At 39.6% G+C, this 19,700-nt stretch overlaps 5 protein-coding genes across 6 annotated transcripts; 2 read left to right on the forward strand and 3 right to left on the reverse strand.

The window, feature by feature from the left end:
• Window positions 1-2,978: 2,978 nt before the first annotated feature.
• LOC124193808 (short transient receptor potential channel 4-associated protein-like) lies at window positions 2,979-7,025 on the reverse strand. The gene is made up of 13 exons (XM_046587779.1): window positions 6,883-7,025; window positions 6,696-6,821; window positions 6,435-6,613; window positions 6,107-6,351; window positions 5,928-6,038; window positions 5,726-5,857; window positions 5,543-5,656; window positions 5,239-5,476; window positions 5,107-5,161; window positions 4,735-5,039; window positions 4,363-4,672; window positions 3,935-4,286; window positions 2,979-3,847 (listed from the first exon to the last, which is right to left on the reverse strand). The coding sequence occupies exons 1-13, from the start codon at window positions 6,958-6,960 to the stop codon at window positions 3,558-3,560; spliced, it is 2,535 nt and encodes an 844-aa protein (XP_046443735.1). The 5' UTR covers window positions 6,961-7,025; the 3' UTR covers window positions 2,979-3,557.
• Window positions 7,026-7,378: 353 nt separating this feature from the next.
• LOC124193813 (Golgi reassembly-stacking protein 2-like) lies at window positions 7,379-9,083 on the forward strand. The gene is made up of 6 exons (XM_046587787.1): window positions 7,379-7,519; window positions 7,595-7,675; window positions 7,756-7,959; window positions 8,019-8,236; window positions 8,307-8,514; window positions 8,578-9,083. Exons 1-6 carry the CDS (start codon window positions 7,457-7,459, stop codon window positions 8,935-8,937), a joined length of 1,134 nt encoding a protein of 377 aa, XP_046443743.1. The 5' UTR covers window positions 7,379-7,456; the 3' UTR covers window positions 8,938-9,083.
• LOC124193807 (beta-alanine-activating enzyme-like) lies at window positions 9,034-12,363 on the reverse strand. Its single transcript, XM_046587778.1, has 5 exons — window positions 12,235-12,363; window positions 11,877-12,123; window positions 11,486-11,815; window positions 10,082-11,425; window positions 9,034-10,023 (listed from the first exon to the last, which is right to left on the reverse strand). Exons 2-5 carry the CDS (start codon window positions 12,095-12,097, stop codon window positions 9,090-9,092), a joined length of 2,829 nt encoding a protein of 942 aa, XP_046443734.1. The 5' UTR covers window positions 12,098-12,123; window positions 12,235-12,363; the 3' UTR covers window positions 9,034-9,089.
• Window positions 12,364-12,512: 149 nt separating this feature from the next.
• On the forward strand, window positions 12,513-14,266 carry LOC124193814 (protein kintoun-like). The gene is made up of 5 exons (XM_046587788.1): window positions 12,513-12,636; window positions 13,009-13,262; window positions 13,346-13,437; window positions 13,512-13,658; window positions 13,725-14,266. Exons 2-5 carry the CDS (start codon window positions 13,026-13,028, stop codon window positions 14,062-14,064), a joined length of 816 nt encoding a protein of 271 aa, XP_046443744.1. The 5' UTR covers window positions 12,513-12,636; window positions 13,009-13,025; the 3' UTR covers window positions 14,065-14,266.
• LOC124193805 (PH-interacting protein-like) lies at window positions 13,533-19,495 on the reverse strand. 2 transcript variants are annotated; one of them, XM_046587775.1, is made up of 10 exons: window positions 19,154-19,495; window positions 18,587-18,738; window positions 17,955-18,519; window positions 17,334-17,834; window positions 17,112-17,272; window positions 16,788-17,053; window positions 16,127-16,730; window positions 15,692-16,067; window positions 15,500-15,633; window positions 13,533-15,434 (listed from the first exon to the last, which is right to left on the reverse strand). In XM_046587775.1, the coding sequence occupies exons 2-10, from the start codon at window positions 18,728-18,730 to the stop codon at window positions 14,481-14,483; spliced, it is 3,705 nt and encodes a 1,234-aa protein (XP_046443731.1). In that variant the 5' UTR covers window positions 18,731-18,738; window positions 19,154-19,495; the 3' UTR covers window positions 13,533-14,480. The 2 variants fall into 2 exon arrangements, with proteins under 2 accessions (XP_046443731.1, XP_046443730.1); XM_046587774.1 differs by having other exon boundaries at window positions 17,916-18,519; window positions 19,154-19,483.
• Between the last annotated feature and the right edge of the window lie 205 nt (window positions 19,496-19,700).

The raw sequence follows: 19,700 nt of genomic DNA on the forward strand, positions 1-19,700 counted from the left end.
CTTCATCAGGACGATATAGAGTTGCGATAGCCTCTATATATAAAATAGAAATCTATGTAGTATCCGGTTGAACTGGAATTTGCTGACCAGTGTTTTCTTGTTTGCATATGTAGGCCTAATACTTGTCTAACGAGCCGTAACGAGCCACTAACAACAAGTACAACTAGTCATTACTTTTGCGTTATTATGCGGTAAGCAATGCTTCTGTTCTACCGCCTTTTTTTATCCCACCCACTATTTAATAAGTCCCACCCACTACCTTATATAGACTCCATCCAAAATGGTATAGGGAAATGACGCAATGGATGCAACCATCCCTTCTTTGCGGCTCGATGTACACTACTTATTACTCTAATAAGAAAGGGCAATTTATTTCATAACCGTTCCTGGAAGACTTCTGTAGCCGACTCGTAGCAAAATTAAAAGAATGGTTGTGCCCTACAGGATAATTAGTTCGTCCCAGTCAGGTCTTGCATTTTGAAAAGGCTAATTAATTTTCCTATAAACAGGCTGCAGGCTGCTTCAGTCTCTGATGATGAAATCATAAATTTCACCGACAAAGACTGACGAGAAGAGCTGCAACATAATCCCAAATAATGAGACGAGGGAATTACTGAATATTCAATGAAACGGAATTATTCAATTTCTTGCGTGCGTTCATGAGAATGGATTGCTGTGTTTCCTGTGTGTTTCACATCGAGAGAAAAAAGTCGGTGTCTGGACGGTAGGCTGTTGTCTGACCCACTATATAATGTGACACAGTTTAGTGCTGGGACTTGAGATCGTCAACAGACGAAAGGTGAGGCATGCCGACGGTGGCCGAATGAAATCTTCTGCTGCTGAATCCTGAATTCCAAACAGGTTTTACGAGAGAACCTTGACTTGTCTCAAACTGTCTCAGCATTCCAACATGGCAATAAGGCTAATGCTTCTGCAGTGTTAGGAGGGAGTTATAAACCGTAAAGCAGTCCTAGTATGGAGAATTTAATTGGATGTTAGTTTAATATCTCACGTTAGCGTTGTCTACCTGCGCATTGGATAAAACCTGATACTGTATTTCCCAGGGTGAATAATAATATTGAAAACAAACGTTTCTACACCTTTTGATATAGCTATAGTAAGGATTTCGAACTATAGTCCAAATTAGGCTATGTTTGCAATTAATTACTGGAACATAAATATTCGGATTAAATTCACGCACCGTCAGCCCCACATTCGTATTTTGAAAATGATTTTCAAACCAGATTTTTTTGCTACATTAAGTGTCGCCTCTCTTGTGTGGGAAGTGGGTCCGTGGTACCATCAATTTAATATTAATAAATCATAAAAGTGTAACCTGTTTTAACTTTGCGCAAGATCATTATCGGTATAAATTATAAATAGGTAGCGTTTAATTAAAAAAAACGACTGCCATATAGAGCCATGAGCTTCAATTTCTGAAATAACTGAATCAGAACACAATCAGTATACCCACTCTTGCAATGCGACTCTGACGTATCGCTGTATGAACTCATTAAATGACACTTAACGGCGGATGTATTCTAAGCAAAGTGCAATCAGAAATTTTATGATATAGAAAAGCACTTAATGAATCAGACTAAAGAAGATCAGTTTCTCGTTCGGCAAATTGCCAATAATGTTGTCCACCTTGGGCTGATTTGGATGCATGTTGTTGCAGCTGTTAACTATCGGCCTATCACGCAATGCGTGAGTGCCAAGGTGAGTGCTTATTTCTTCAAATGGCAGACGCTAATGTACTGTTATAATGAAATTAAAATTCAGGTTTCATTCTCAAACGATACATTAAGGAAGAAAACACCACTCACAAAAACTTGCGCTTGATTCAAACTATTTATAAACTTGTACATCAGTACAAACAGACAAAAAAATAACGGTCAAATGTGATATAATGACTAGACGGATTAACCGGTACAACTGGATTAGTTTAAATAAAACTAAACTATTAGCCTCCCATTTTTTTTATTATTGGCGGATGACTGGAACTGGATGTTGAGAAAGTTAAATTAATTTTTTTTCTTTAAAATTTTGTTTAACCTACATTTTTTTAAAACTCAAATTCCTTTCCTTGACAGAGGACACGCTAAACCGCTTTCAATAGAAAATAGCCCCACAACAAAAAAAGCGGTCATCATTCATCAGACTTATTTATCATGTCAGGTATCATGCTGGGTAATAATTAGGGCATGGGGGTCTCATCTGCTTGGGGTATATCAAAAGTCATTTTTCGGAAGACGATTGCAGATTTTGTTTGACATAGTTCATCAGTCTCTGTTTTTAGTATTCATAGTATTTTTTAATTAAAATACAAAAGCCCTGAAAGCGCAAATATACAAATTTATTCATATTGCTGGAAATGGTTGTTCGTTTAAATATAGACTGCAGCTGGCAGGAACAGTAAAAAAAATGTCGGATGAAATCTGTATAACACGTTTGCGTGCAAAAACCAGACAAGATGTCAAGCACCATCAAACTGCGCTTCGCGTGTTACGATATTACGTAAGCCTCTTTGTCGGCTCTGCATATGTCGTCCGGATGCACAAGTAACCTATTATTTTTTTTACACATGTGTCTTGTCAAATTTTGGAAATAGACTGGAGAAAACCCTACAACTGGTTTCCCTATTATTCTAGTTTCATTCTAAAAGCCAGTAATTTAGTAGGTTGACTCTCCAACTACGATAAACGGTTTCTTAGCTCACTAGACGCTTCGTTTGTAACTTCCAAATGCAAATGATGATTTCATTTAATAGCGAGCGGCACGTGTAACAGCTGATCCTGCAACTTTGTTCAACGTCTAGACGGTCTCGCTACTGCAACTTTGCTCTTAACTCCATCTATTGATCCAATAGAACTTTGGCTTCGATGATTCGGGGAACTCCGAGTACAAGAACCCAAGTTTGACTCGTTTTCTATTCAAAATTTCTACTCCTCACTCGAATCAAAATATGTTATAAAATGTCCCAAGACGACACTTTTCTGTATTTCCATAATGTATTGTGTTAGAATGATAACAAACAATCATAGATTAGTTAGATGTAAGAAAAGGAGAGCGAGAAAAGAGGCGAAACCTGAGTTGAAAATATGTACACCGTTAAAGTGGGGGAGGGGGGGGGGGGATATTGTAAAGTGCGCGAGCGAGCAGGTCCTAAGAAAACAGCGAAAATCATAATAATAATAATAGTAATAATGAGTGTCGTGTACAGAGAATCAACGCGTATGGAGATAACCTAGAGACACAGTATTTTTGTGTTTCTTTCCGTCAGAAAACAAACAAAGGTAGAGGCCAAAAGAGACGAAAAATTTTACGCATACAAGAGAGGGAGAAACGGTCCAAAGAACAGCTATTCACAAAACGGGAAGATGTACATAACACGTTGAATTTCCTACAAACGGACACACGACGGCGAAATACATGAGAAAGTAACAACGCTTTCCAGGTGTCACTGCCAAAGCGCCACAGTGTAGATTGACGAGGATCGAGGGGGTGGGTGGGCACGTCATCACACACTGCGTTATTGTTTAAAGAATCTAAGTTGTCTAACTACATTCCATCTCAATGTCCCAGGTTTGAACGATGCGCGACTGATCCTCGGGCAAGTAGTGAAGTAGCGAGTACGGCGAAGTAGTGTCGACGTTGGTCAACAGGTCAATAGTGCGGATCCACTCTTCGAACGCGATGCCCGATCCTTTTTCCAGGGAGATGCAAGATTGATCACCCGGCTGGTAATGAACGCGCCAAAAGCGCAACAACTGGAACAAGCTCGATAAGATGTGACGTGGTTCCAAGCAACGCTTCTTGTTTGCACCCACTTCACTCCCGGCCGGACCTGCAGACGATAATAATAATAATAACAATCCGGAATTAAAAACAGACCAAAGATCATCCTTTGGCTGGCTTGACGTTTGATTCTTACCTAGTCGGAGCTGCTCGATCGTAGCTGTGGCAAGCATTTTCAGGCAATTGGCCAGCGTACCCTGGCGGGCGGCCAGCATTAGAATAATGAGTGCCGTGTTGAGACAGCTGACGTTCTCCAGCGTCAGGGTATCGACCGAAATGGATGAGACTAGTAGGGCTAGGTAGCATACACGTCGGCGTAAGTGCAAGAACCAAGAAAAGAACTTGGACGTCGGGAAGAAAACGGCAGCCTGTTGAAACCGTCCGCCGCTGCCGCCCTCCATGCAGTGATCCATCGTCAAGAAAACGGATCGCAAGAACATGTTCGAATCAATTAGATTGCCGTGAACAACTTCCAGATATTTCGACACCTAATGACGATACAATTAAAATTTTAATAAATACATAATTAAAGATCCAACTACACCACCAAATTTGGGTTCTTACTTTAGCTTCGTTTGGTAACAGTATATCCAGCTGTCGGCAAGCTTCCATGTTAAACCGGATCATTTCTCCGAGAAGGTCAAAGCTACTCTGGGCCACTTCACGTGGTGGACCCGTAGCGAGAGATCCGTTATTACGGGCAATTCCAGCCACACCACCAACAACAACGGAAGGTTCAACAGCGGACTCGCTTTCCAGCAAAACGTGGACAATGTGCTGCAACAGACCACGGTTAATCACAAACAGCTGATCAGCTACCCCGTACTGACTGCTGCTGCGCAACCAGCTCTCAACAGCCCGACAAAGCCAAAATCTAATCGGAATAAAACTGACATTAGCCGAATTCGTAATACTTTCAATGATACTAAAACACACCTGAAAATCGAGGAGGTGGGCACGTTTTTCAAAACTCGGATTATTTTAGACAGTAGACCCGAGCCTCCTGTGCAATAAGGTAAACTGGCCATGCTGGACGCAACGCCTATTCCGGAAGAAGTGGAAGCTGATGATGATGAAGAACTGGTACTACTCGTGGAACTGGGAACCATCGAACTTTCAAATTCGCCGTAAAGCTGTTTGAGCTCATCCATTTCGCCATACGAGAGTAGCACATGTTTGTAAGTGCTATGTGAACAGAAGTTGTGTACCAATCTAAGTAACTGGATCTTAAGAATCATTTCCTGTGATGAAGACAAAAATAATTGCATAACTTGAAATTGTAAAGAAAATATTAATGATTTAACTTACTGGGCTGCAATTGCACTGATTGGCGTGATCAGTTGTATGTCTAGTTGTTGACGGCCTATTGATAGAATGATAGAAAATATGGGTTAACCTTGAGATATTAAAAAAAAAAAAAAACTGTCACAAAATACTAACTTCCAAAGAAATTGCTCAAATAACGCAGACAGAAGTGGACCAATGCCTAATTTAGCCAAAATTTCTTGCACTTTGCCTCGCTGACTGCCCGTTAGAAGCAAACTTAGCAAGTATAGAGCATCAACTCGTCGTGTCAATTGGGACGGCAGTTCCAAAGCATCCGCCACGTAGCTTTCTGTATCCATATTTACTTGAGAGCTCATTTCAAGCTCATCTCTAAACACGTCCTCCAATACAGCTAAATAAATAAGGGGATAGTTTAAACATTCATCAGCATTTAAGGTTCATTTAACTTTTAAACTACCTTGAAGGAATCCACCTACAGTATCGAAACTGTGACTGTTGTGTGATAGGTTCTCATCAATCCAAGCCATCCATTGTTCGTTTTCGGTGCTGGGAAGGGGATAACGTGGAACGACTTTAAAAAAAAAAAGGTTTTTAATTATTAAATTCTGTTAAAAAACAAACACTAACAAGTAATTCTTACAAGGCAGACTGCAAGCGTAATTAAGGACTTTCCCCAAAAGACCAGGTATGGCAACAACAAAGTCTCGATTTAAACTGGACACCGTCATTTCGTTTATGCGTGTGTTAAGCTTTTGTCGTCGCTGGGCCAAAACTATTCAGAATTATTGTGATAAAAATTAAAGACTGCCTCTAGATAAATGGTTGGATTTAAAATATCTTACGAGAGGCCCTATTTTCACATTCGTCGACGTCAGATACGGCTAAGGAGAGGACACGGTATGTCTGAGACAAAGTTTCATCGTCCAGTTGCTGTAAAACATCACTGAGTCTCTCTGAAAAGGAAAACAAATTGATTAAAACTCAGAAACGTAGTTTGTTACCAATGATCAAGAATTCTTACTGAAACCGTCCAACTGGACTAATTCGTTTCTAGATAAGAGAAGGTGTTCAATGAGATCGCATGCCGTCTCCGTCAATGTAGTAGATTTCAGTAAGCGGAAGCAATGTGCTAAAAGGGGGTCACAGGTAGATAGAGCGAGACTGCAATCGGGATCGAGGATGGACAACTGTCGCAAAATCACTAGGCACATCTTCTGAATTCGCATAGCGTCCGCATTTCTTCTTGTCCTATGTATGATCTCCATCCTGTGGTTAAACCATAACAATTCTTTTGTTAATATTTCATGAACTTCCAGAAAATTTTAGACTTTAAATGAGTGACACATTACCCAAATTTTGCTTTGGAAAGGGAATCATATGGTACATAAGAAAGGATCAGAGTAATCAGCAGGTCCATTCCTCCTTCTTTGTTGAAAACAATGGCCAGCTGATCGTTTTGCTGGTTTTCAGTTCTTTCATTAAGGGCAGCTTCTAAAGTCACTGAAGGCTTGAGTTGACCATGGAATTTCTTCCAGAAAATAATAAAATATTTTTAAAATTAGTTTAAAGAAATTTTCATTGTGTTGGAACATTTAAATAAATCAACTCACATCAAGCAATTTGGTAAGGTCTTCAGGATGTGGAGGACCATTGTGAATACACGCCTGTAAAATTTTCATTACTGGGGCTACTTGAGACACTAACCCAGGATATCGTGCAAGAACTTCAGCATGGACCTACAAATAACAAGGTATTGAGTACAAAGATTTTAACGGTCATGAATTGATATAGGCCTACCTGTGTAATATTGCATGGGCCTCTGCCTGAGTATTGACTGGACAAAAGCTGCACAGATATGTTTGAACTTTTCTTCATTTTAACTCTTGCACAATTTCAAGTTCAAACTGGTGAAAAGAAACCTAATGCAGGCAGTAATTTTGGCGAAAGTCGCAATGTGATACCTCCCACCTCTACACACTCACTTGAAAGGCATAGTTTCGTGCGAAATTAGGTACTGAATGAACCCAGTTTGCCGAGAAATGTTAAAGACTGAGACGAAAGGGGCGGAAAACTAATTCAGATTTTCTTTTCGCTGAAAACAATAAGACATTGAACTCGCAACTCAACGAGACAGCGACGAGAAAGACACCTCCTTTGAGTCTCCTTTCTTCGTTCTTTACTTTCTTGTTTTTTAGCAGACCAATATTGCGCCCGCGCGCCACTCGTTTACGAACGCACTCATTGATGTGACCTCAGGCTAAACAACACGTCACGTCCCTTGAAGTCCGAGAATTATTCTGTTTCGAGTTTTCGACAAGACAAAAAACCACGACAAAACTTTTAATATAACTTTTTCTGTGTTGCGCACGCAATGGGTGGCTCTCAAAGTTTACAGATTCCGGGTGGAGGTACTGAAGGATATCACGTTCTAAGGGTAATAACAATTATTATTAATTAAAAATATTTAAATATGAAGGCGAAACCAAATCGATGATGTGTCATTCCATAGGTGCAAGATGGATCGCCGGGACAGCGAGCCGGACTTGAATCTTTCTTTGATTTCATTGTAGCTATTGGAAGCACTCGGCTGGTATAAATGAACCTCTTTTTTTTTGTTTTGTTTCCAACAAACTAACCTAATTAATGTGTTTTTTTCTTAAATGTTTGAAGGATCAAGACAATGAAACGCTTAAAGACCTTCTCAAGTTAAATGTTGAACGAGAAGTTAAATTAACAGTGTACAGTTCAAAAACCCAGACTGTACGACAGCTTGGCATCATCCCAAGTCAAATGTGGGGTGGTTCAGGCCTTTTGGGTGTCTCCATTCGGTTTTGTTCTTTTGAAGGTGCCAACGAGAATGTCTGGCATATCCTGGTATGAAATGTCAAATTATTATAAAAAGAAGAGGTAACTAAAATGTGTTGTTTTTACAGGATGTGCAACCAAATTCTCCTGCCCAGCAAGCTTGCCTGCAAGCCCATTCTGACTACATCATTGGTGCTGATTCTGTGCTGCATGAAAGTGAAGATCTTTTTACATTAGTGGAGGCCCATGAAAATAGACAGTTGAAGCTGTATGTCTACAACACAGAGAGTGATTCATGCCGTGAAGTGACCATCACACCAAACTCTCAATGGGGAGGAGAGGGCAGGTAAATTTGTAAACCAGTTTACTGTAATTTCAAAGTCATATTTTGACTAACAAGATTATATTATTTATAGCCTGGGATGTGGAATTGGTTATGGTTATTTGCATCGTATTCCCCTGCGGACGGGTAACGCCGATCCCCGTACTGCCGAGAAGACACCGCTCCTATCAGAGCAAGCTAGCGAGGAAAACGCCACTGCGCAATCGAATCCCAATCCATTGGAACTTGGAGCTATTCCCACTATTCCGACTTTGCCAACTTCATCGGCTACCACTTTACAAGTAAGTTCATTCTTAAAAATCATTGTGTGTGATTTGTTTAATGTTTTATTAATAAAAATCTAGGCTATCTTTGGTCCACCCTCTACTACGAATGAAGATTTCATCGTTCCAACAAACGCTTCAACAGACTTGGCTGAGCTCCCCCCACCTATTTTCACAGGCGTTACTATGCCTGCTCCAGCCCCGCCAAATATACCAGGCATGCCTAGTCTGCCACCTTTAACAACGCCCATCTCGCTCCCAGGCATGCCCCCTATAACAGTCAGCTGCTCTTTGCCTCAGTCTGCTCTTCAAGGAGTCGCTCCCGCCCCTCCTGTATTGTCGGCAGCAGTATTACCTCCGCCTCCTCAAATGTCTGAAAATCCTTCGCCGCCGGGCGTCAATCCCTACAGGGCGATACCGAGCAGTGCGTCGGGAGTGTAACATTTTCAATCAAAACAACGAGATTGGGGGGATTGGTCTTTATATGATGGATTATTTTGTCTTGCTTTACCATGCATAGTACAGTTGGAAATTGTATGAGTGTTTAACTTTTGCTTTATTGAATAAATCGTGGGTTTGAGAGGTGATTAAATTTACATACAATTATTAACTAATTCAAAGCAGTAGAGATTGTTGTCTCGACAACCGACGACCACCAGTTGATCGACCATGACAGGTGAGGAAAAAACTTCCCCATCTAAACGAGTTTGAGCTAGCGATCGACCACTATCAAGTTCCATAACTCTCAAGTGGCCAGCAGTGTCGCTGCAGATAATTAAAGACGTTGCAAAGGGCGAAGAGTAAATGGGATTAGTAAATTCCGCACGCCATAGCTGTTGACCACTTTCTTCGTCGAGACAATAAAGAAAATGATCGTGTGAGCCAAAAATGATCCGCTTGTCTGCAACAGTTGGGGTCGAAAAGATGGGTCCAGCCGCTTGGTAACGCCAAACAATGTCACCCGTATCTGCTGAGCAACAATTTATGAATCCATCAACACTGGCTAACAAGCAGCGCTCAGATTTTGAAAACCAGACAGGACTAGAAAAAATGGGGGTAGACAGCTTAATCGTCCATAACAGTTGACCGGAAGTGACACTAAGCGCAGAGCAAGTTCCATCCAAAGCAGCGGAAAGAATGCGATTATTTCCATCCCAAGCCACGGAGGCAAACAAACTGCCTTCAGAAATGGTTTTCCTCCACAACAGCTCTCCACGGGCAACGGATAAAGAATAAAGAGTCCGGTCATGGGAGCCGAATATAACACTTGGGCCAGTGCAAACTGGACTAGATTTAATAGCATCGCCGGTGGAATAATGCCAACAAATTCGTCCAGTCAATGCGTCCAGGCAGTAGAGGTTGCCATCGTAGCAACCGACAAAAATGTTCACACCATTCATGTCACAGCTAGCAGAAGATTCGATCCGCTCAGGTAGTTCAGTTGTCCAAATCTCCTGTCCACTATCCAGTTTAACGGCGGAGAAACGATGCGAGTGAGAACCGATAAATACTGCATCACCCTCAGTCCTATTTTAAAAGAGAATATTTTAGGATTAACAAATAATTTGGGCAATTTATTATTTACCTTCGAATGACAAGAGGAGAAGCGTCTATACATTTCTTTAAATTGAATTTCCAAATTTGTTTCAGCCTAAGTGTTGAGGCTTTTGATACCACGTCCGTGACTTTAGACGATGTTTGACTTCGTTGAAAAATTTCAACTTTAGATTGATTTTGAAGTGAGCTAATGGGGCCATTTAACGACTCCTTCCGAATATAATCAACTGTTTCTTTCCAGTTTTGATTCAGTAGAATGTCGGTGAGCAGCGGAAGTGATCGAGACGTTTCCTCTTGAATTTGGTTGACTAGTCTGAGCGCAGACAGCGAATTTCCTCCGCTTAAGATGAAGTTGGACTCATCGGTGGCAGTTTGGCCAGTAGCATTCCTCCATTCATTATCAAGAATGGTCTCCCAGTTCAATTTTCCGTCATGTTTTGGTGTAGTTTGAATTAATTGGAGCAATTTTTTGCGATCTATTTTACCATGCTTCGACATGGGAAGTGAATCAAGAATTCGAATGACATCTGGTTGTTCGACGGCCGCAGCGTTCTCCTGGAAAAATTGCAGCAAGTGATCGACGACGGAAATTCCGTTGCAAACGAGAACTAGCAGCCGGTTAGAATCAAGTAACGCGCAACATTGCTGCACTAGACCGGATGATAGAGCTAATATTTCAACGGAGTGAAGGTTCAACCGCTTTCCCATTCGCTTCACTGTTTCATCCTTCCGTCCCCTGTAATACAGTTTCCCGTTGAGAAACTCAACGCGATCACCCGTTGGTCGGAAGACGGGCTTCTTAATTGAATCTGGTGTCTCGTCGTCTAAAAGGCAAATTCTCCGTCCTCCCAGCCATAAATAACCTTCGCCTCCTTGATCTCGGTGTATCTCTTCTTCGTCTTCATTTATTACGCGGAGATCCGTTTCGCCCAAAGCATGCCCCAAATCAACTTGAATTTCATTCGACTTTATCTTGGATAAAGTGGCCCAGCAGGAAACTTCTGTAATGCCGTAGATATTGTAAAAGACGGTAGAATGGCCCGGCGAACTAAATTCTGAAAGGGTCTTGAGTGCTGGAAATGCCTCTCCGCCAAGCACAATGATTCGCAGAGGCGAGGACGGATACAGCAAATGGGTTTTCGACAGCTGTGGTCCAAATTGCAATAAAAAAGATGGTGTAGCTTGAAGAAAAGTCACACCTTCTTTGCGAATGATTTCGGCAAGTTTTGATGGAATGGCTTTGATCGAAGGTTTTACAAGGACCATTCTAGCGCCGGTTGAAAACGTTAGGAATAGATCAACAATGCTCGGATCAAATGTGAACGGTGAAGCGATAAAAATAACGTCCGTTTGATGAATATTGAAAATTTTTCTAAAAATAAACACGGAAAATATTTTCTGTTCTGGTGATGAGTATTTAAAAAAAAATTACCTAAGGTCAAGGATGTTGGGTAGTAAACAAGTGTGAGGAACGCGAACTACTTTTGGTGTTCCTGTGCTGCCTGATGTATGAATCAAGTAAGCAATATTCCACTCCTCAGGTAATGGGAAATTTACTAAACTTGAAGGTAGGCACTCCTGGAATATATGCAGCTCATTTGCACCAAACACTCTTACTCTGGTAGTGAGCTTCCACCCAGAAAAAGCCTTTGAAGAATCAGATATAATGACTGAAGCTTTACTTCTTTTCACTACTTCTTCTTGCTTTAAAAGTGGGAAATCTGGATCTAGGTACATGAAGGAAGCCTTTGATTTTAATACCCTAACAACGAGTAAGTAAAATAAATACAATTATCACTTTTTTAGCTGTTGGATATGTTTACCCTAATATCAAGGAAGGGATTAGGTGATGAAGTTGTTGAATGGCAAAGACAACAACACAATTTTCATAGCAGATCGGAAGGAGCGCTTTGGAAATCTGCTGCACATCATCTGATAAATCTCCATACAGCAATGTGATAGAACATTCTCCATCGTGGTAGGTCACAGCAGGGGATTGCGGATTTCGTATCGGGAAAACACAATCCAGCAAGGTTTTTGTCATTTAATACCGCTCGGCACCGATTTCCACTGAAAAAAGTCAATAAATTATTGTTTTGGCTACATAGATTTGAAATATCAAAAACAACTTTTATGTTAAACAATTATTATTCTCTTCAATGGTATTTTGCCAACATATACCTCAGTAAATAACGACAAAAGAAAAGAGTGCTTCAGAAATTTCAAACTTGAATTCGTGTTGTTTTGATTTACGTACAGTGAATAAGCATGGCAACAAAGAGCAGACGACTGCACACAGAGCCATCTTTTAGATCTTTGACCAAACTGCAAAACATAATATTGGAATTTCAGCAAATTTATTATTTTTCGTTTCCTTAATTCAAAATGTATGCATGAACATCACAAAAATATAATTTTTCTTCTGATTATAGTGTCATTGTGTACTTTTTAATTTGTCTACTGGTTTGGTTGGTAACACCGAACCCCACGGCGAGAGAATCTTGCGTAGTTACGTTAGCCTGTTTTACGATCAATGCGGACGATACTTTATCAAACCAACGCCTGGGAAACCTTTGTGAACTGGTACGTTAGCTCTCTCAAGTTTAATTTAAAATCTGCTGTATTTAAATAGATTTTTGGCTGTTTCGTGTGTTTATTCTTTTTGGGAAGCATTGGAGATTTCATTAGACGTTTCAAAAGTTAAATTCAGTTTTTAAAAACATGTTAACCATTTGAATGAAATGTGCGTCGTTTCTTTCAACCGGCCTAACGACACGTCAGACTTGTTATCACACGCCATTTGTACCCGCTCGTGATAAAGAATTAGAATTTATTTTCCTTTTCATAAATGATATTGTTGGCAGTAACTTAATTGTAGTAGTGTCACAGAATTTTTTTTTTTTTCAAAAATTCAAAATTTTTTTTTCTTAATTTTTTCCTTAATTGTTTTTCCAGAACTTACTACAAACCCAATGAGCACATTGATTAAAAATGGAATTCCTCATCCCAAATTCGGTAGTGGCGAAATAATCCCAACGACCTCCCAGCTTATTTCAGACTCTGGCCAGGACTATTGCAAAGACTCATTACATAGCTCAGAAGACAGCCTTGATAGCTGTGAAGAAAAAAATTCCTTTCAGCAAAGCAGTGGCATTAAAAAGAAAATCAAATTAAAAGTTAGAAGCATCTCAGATTCTACTGATGAAGAGGTAATTTAATTTTTTAAATATTGTGTAGTGAGTGTGGCCATTATCATGTATTGTAAAATATTGATTTTCATCTTTTTGAATAGGCTGGATCATGTTACTTCTCTTACAAAAGTATTTTGAAGTATCAGAACAATAGGCTAAGAAGCCTCTCTGAATCATGTGCAGAAAACTACAGGTATTTATTTCTTGTGTTAAATTTGAATGATTATCTGACAACACTTGTTAATCACTCTTTTTGAAAACCTGCAGTAACAGTTTTTCAAATAATGGTGAATCAAATTCAGCCCTTGATGATTGGTGTGAAGAGGAGGAGGTGGATGATGATGGAGAAGGTGAGAGTCAGAAAGTGAAGAAAACTGTTAGGTTCAGCAATGTGGTGCACAAGCAACTTTTCAGGTATATTATTACAGTTGATTTTTTGAAATGGGAGCTAGAAGTCTATCCTCTTGTACATATTTTTAGATCAAATTCGAGTATTCTTGGCCAGCGCAAGAAAAATCAACGCAAGTCGCGCAACAAAGCCAAGAAACACAGCAGTAATGTTGAGAACCCGCCAATGAGCTCAAGCGCTGAATCCGACCACGCAATTCCATGTGATGTCGAGCTATCAGATGCGATGGAATCCGCCACTTTATGCGACAGTGGTATCGATGTTGAAGATTCGGATCCAGGCATGGTCCAACAGCATGGTCCAAACTTTGCTACAAAAAAGAACAAGAAGAAGAATCGGGCCAAAACGAATCGTCGCCGCGCCAATAGTGAATCTTCTACTAATGATTTAATTTTCGACCTTGATCTCTAAGAAAAAGAAAAATCACTTTGATTTTTCTTCTGCAGGGAAGGGTTACATTTACAATAAGTAGTTTATAGCACGTCTTTTTTTCTACTTTTTTGTTATAACCTAGTATCTGTTAGTGCAAAATTTCTACTACTTTTTTTAAACTTAAATGTATTAGCTGTGTATCTTAATGTATCAATACATGGGATCATGTTTTCCAAAGAAAGACTTTGTTAACCAAAAAACAATTCATATCATTTTTAGACATTAGAAAATGAAAGCTAAGCGTCAAAAAGAATCTAAATAAAATACTGTTGAGTGACAAGAATATTTCAGTATAAAGGCAAGCAGATTCATTCAGTCAATTTGAAAGGAATATTAATCTCGATGTAGGATCACAATTGTATGGTGCTTTGAATAGTATAAAATGTTTCATCGAGTTAACTTGGCAGCTGCGTCGATGTTGCGCCGTTTGGTTTCAGCGCACACTTGACAACCTGCTCTAATTTACTGAATCTTTCATTCGCCATCTTTTCTATGTCTCCAACAGCTTCTTGATAAAGGACATCGATTATTTTCATCTCCATCTCCTTCCATGCGCTTATCCATTTGTTAAGATCGCTAATAATATCATTTTTCTTTGATTTCTTCATTAATATCTGAGTTTCCATTGATGCCTTGATAGCTTTCATTCCAGCCAATTTGTCATGCATGGCATTCACATCAGAGATTTGGCAACCCAAATTTTGTTGCTCCCGTTCTAACGATTCGATTTCAGCTTTAATCGAATTCAATCTGTTTTCCGATTGCTTTTCTTGATTTCTTGTCTCGACTAGGACTTTCCCCACAGTTTTGAATTCTAGCGCGTTTTCATTGGGGTCAAGAGAATTCAGTTGGAGTTCCAGTTTCAATAAAGTTGCTTGCTGTTCTCTCCATCTCAGCTCTTGAGTTAATCTTTCTTTTTTACAAACCAACAGCTGACCACGAATCTTTTCTCCAAGATCTGTTAAGGACGTCAATTGAAGTATTGGGGAGGATGATTCGCCGTCAGGGTTGTCTGTTGCTTCACGGCGTTGAAATAATTTGCCATATTGTGCGTCGATTTTGTGCTGCTGTTCCGACAATAACTGCATGTCTTTCTTCAGTTCAGCATCAATCAACTTCAAGTTACGGAATCCATTTTCAATGTCGACATTCAATTGCTCCTTTTCATTCAGTAACGGTGTCGTATTCTGTAGGAATCCTTTATCGTGTAGAATACTTATGGCAAACGAGTCGGTAGGAATAGTGTCGGGAATTTCCACATTGAGATTGACGATATTATCCAGGGCGGGAATATGGACACAAAGTTGTTCATGTCCAGGTACAAATGAGGAGCTTGGCTTACTAGCAATCTAACAAAATAAAAAAATTATAATTGACATGAAAACAACGCAAACAAATAATAAAAAATAAATACCTGGTCTTCCCTCTTGCTTGGAATTACTTTGGAATTTTCGAGACCTTTAGAAAATTCATTTGCTGAGCTAGTCGGAGCTAGAGATTTTCCCTTCCTCGACATATCGTCTTTGGAACTGGAATTCATGGATTTCCCTGCGTAAGAACAGCGACATGAGCAAGAAGTTGATAAATTAACAATGAGACTATTTACTAGCTGTGTTTTTCGATGGTTTCAAAGAAGAAAGAATCTTGCTATAGTGTTCTTCAAATACATCTGACAATCGCACAATCTTAGCCAAATTGGGTGATTCCTTATCGCTGTAGGAATCCCTGGAATTGTCCAAGATAAAACGGACGTCTTTCGCGAAACCCATCGGTGTCAAATAGTTGTTCAGCCGAAGCTTTTCGCGCACTGTTTGAAAATCCATTTGAAGATCGACGACTTGGGAACTAGTTGGTACTTCCGGAATGCTGAGAAGCGCTCGGCACCATGCAGCACCTTCTAACCGATTCAACATTTTAATTAAATCATCACATTTCTGCCTCCAATTTGTAGCGAAAGTTAAGGCTGGAGTAGCAATCCGATTCTGTAATGGTACAATAATTATTACGGGCGTCCGTTATTCAAACAGGTGGTAGAAGTTACCTTATTGATGTTATCTAACGATTTACTTGGTTCTGCTTTCTTGCTGCGTTCCGCAGCCTTTTCCTCCTCTTCATCCAGAATTCTGTACTTTTCTTTAATTTCACGGCACATTGCTTTGACGTCATCAGAATCACGATTGCCAATAATCTCTAAGCACAAGTCCGAAATGATGGAAGCGTTTCGAACTATATCTGATGTGGGGAGATTGAATTTGTATGCGTTAATGTGGATGCGACGCACATCGTACTGGACGGATGTCACACGTCGGTAGAAGCGGTTTTCCAATCTTGCTTTAATAGTCGAGAGATCCATCGGATATTTCACCATGGAAGCGTAAGTCGGGTACAGGTCAAGGTTAACGGGGGTCGCAAAATGTTTTGCAACGTACATATCCATGACTTTGCTGAAACCAGAAGAAATTCGGTCACATTCCGAGTCCCGATCACCCACTGGAGGCCAATCTTCGGCATGCGGTTTGTACAATAAGCTCGCAATCTCAGTCGGAAGCGCAGGAACCTTTGCCCAAGGCCTAGAAGGCCTTCTTTCTAAATCAACTCTTTCCAAATCCCATGGACTAGCACGATCAACTTCATTATTGCTCCATCTGTACAAACAGCGAAATTATAACCAATGATTTACTTAAAATTAATTGGGGACGAACCTGACTCGATAACAGAGAAATTGAGAATTTGGGTACTGATCGCTGAATGGTTCACATGCCTCTATGTGACCTTCCCACCACATTTGCTCTCCATAACCGTCATTTATGAGACTTCGGAAGCAGTCACCTGGCTGCCAGGTGCGTAGAATAGCCAAATCGAAATCCTGCTGAAGTACAAGGAAATCCAACACTCCTTCAACATCATGATATTTCAGGCTGAACGTTTCACCAGTTAGCAATTTGGTGGTCGGATCCATCAGTCCGAGCTGTCAATAAAAAAAGAGTAAATTACATAGACATTTTTAAACCAATAGAATTAAATACCTTCAAGCAATAAAGCCTTATTGGAGTTTTAATTTCATAATTTATAGAAATGATTTTAACCAATTCTTGTTCACGAATGAGTTTGTTGTGCCAAGGAAGCGAACTTTGATTTATTTTGTAGAGTTTCTTTTGTTTGACAGCATCCAAGTAAAGCTCGTGGCCTAAAATGAAAATTAAGTTATACCGCAATCTGATAAAACCACACGCAAAACAAAATCTCACCTTGTCTGAAGTAAACAACTTCGTCACCCATCTGGGGATAGAAAGGCAGTCGGCGTGGAACAACTGAACACGGCGCAGGACGAAATATCTTCTGGGTTGCCCCCATCCAACCACCTGATCTAGGCTTTGACACCTTTCTTTTTATATTTTTGGGAGGCTCCAAAGCAGTTCCTCGGTCGGTTAACCAGTCAGAATATTCAGAGGACGAAGTTGGTATGCATGCATCTGAATCATCAGTTCCACTGTCGCCCATGTAAAAGTTCGCCGATGAGCTATTTCCGCTTTGCGGGTGTTGATCTGATAGTTTTCTTTTATTTCTACTCATAGGTCGAAGTAGATTTACTTTAGATTCGATTTCCATAGGTTGAATCCCAAAAAGGGTACTCAAATTATTCTCCGTTTCTCTTTGTTTGCTCGAGATTAATACATTATTGTTCATGTGTTCATATTTCTGTTTTTTCTTTGAATTCGATTCCAGAGGGTCTTCTTTCTCCAAACGAACTAAAGCCGAAAATATAAGAAAAAACAAAAATAAATATTAGTTAAAACTAACAGACGAATTCCATTTAAGTAACTTTTTACTAATAAAAGATTGAGCTTTAGACGAATTCATTACGCTACCGTCAGAGAAGGGGGTTGAAATCAAGGTATCGGGAAAGGCCGAGATAGGACTATCCGGAAAAAATAAAATATCATCTTCGTCTTGGATGGATGAAGAATTGGTTTCTTCTTGAGAGAGTTTCGTAATGTTCGGCTGTGTAACAACATTCTTGTTTTTATCCGTTTGGTTGGCTTCATCAGAATTTTTGGGAAGTTTCCCATAATTAGCAGATGAGGGCACCTCTGTTGTTTTGAGATAAGCAGCGTATCGTTCGATAAGATTTTTTGAAAGGATGAGACAAGTGGCTCTTTTGTGCACACTGTCTGCCTCCTCGAGTTGGTTGATGTGACCAAAAATTTCGTCGCGAGAATCCGATGTTAAGTGACAGTACGTACACTGATACAATCGAGTGTTATTTGCGTGTTTCTTCGATATGTGAGCGTGAAACCCATCCAGTGTTCGATGCCAGAAGGTACAATATGGACATCGATAGACCATCACCGATTCTACTGACAGAGATGATGATTCCGCTTTCGGTAATGCGTTGGCCACTGCATTATTACTCCCAGGGTTCATAGATAGCTTCTACACATTAATTAAAATACAATTTAAATTAAAAATAATAAACACTTTAACGCTTAAAAAAACTCACCCTTCTTTTACGAGTTTTCGTGTAGGTCATATTCAAATTCCTCATTCTTTGCTGGCGTCGCCTCGCTGCCAACAAATTCCGATTAGTTTTTTCTTTAGTTGTTTCCTTATTATTTGACAGTTCTAGATGTTCAGCACCAGACATGATGTAAGCTATATTTCAAGTTGTCAATTAGATTTTTTGAATATTTAGAAGAACCAAGAATGCAACAAACATCTGTAGCAAATCATAAAATTACAGAATCCATTATTGTCACACTAAGTAATAACTGTGAGTGAATGCTTCGTGTAAGCTATTTCATTCAAGCACACAGACCTACTGTGCATGACATTTTGGCTACAATTGAATTACTACAATAGTAAATAGTTTCAAAGAAACTTAAGTATTTCCTAAACAGTTTCTCAAATTTAATGCAATTAATTTTTGTAAAAAAGAATAAATACGTCTGTGTGAGAAAGAAAAAAAATGTTGTGTCATTTCAGAAAAAGTCTAAAAATTTCATCTTTTCTAAAAGACAGATCTATTAGTTCTATATCTAACTTTCATTCTTAATTTATAAATTATTACCTTATTTGATAATCAATTTCTGGCACTTTCAAAGAGAACATGTTGAAGGGATTCCACTTATAAGGTTGAACGAACCAAAGAGGTGTGAGGAAATTAAGGCGAGTTTTCACTCTTTTACTCTTCACTGCAGCTGCACCCAAACGTTTGTTCTTTGTCGCGCCGTGAATACGCTCTGTTTCCCACGAGATTGAGTTCAAATGCTGTTTGCCTGTTTCTTAAATTACCAAGTTTTCGACTGCTACAACAACAACATTACGGCTGTGGGCGGGAAAGTAAAATAAAGATGCCAGTTTTGAGGAAACATGATCCTCGACTAGAACGTTCTGGGCCCCCCAAGCGGTCCCCCCAATGAAATGAGGGCATAGTTGGCATAGTTTTGACTTTTGGGTCAAATTCTCTTTAGCAGTCTTAGAGGTCAGAAAAAACAAAGATTGATGGATTTTTCGTTTTACGTGTTTTATTATGAGTTTTCCAAAAAATCAATTTTAAATATTATTAATCAAGTAGGACTTACATAAATATTTCCCAGAAAGATTGCCTTTTGCAA

This window comes from Daphnia pulex, chromosome 5, assembly GCF_021134715.1.
Source record: "Daphnia pulex isolate KAP4 chromosome 5, ASM2113471v1".
In the NCBI taxonomy this organism is placed as follows: Eukaryota; Metazoa; Arthropoda; class Branchiopoda; order Diplostraca; family Daphniidae; genus Daphnia; species Daphnia pulex.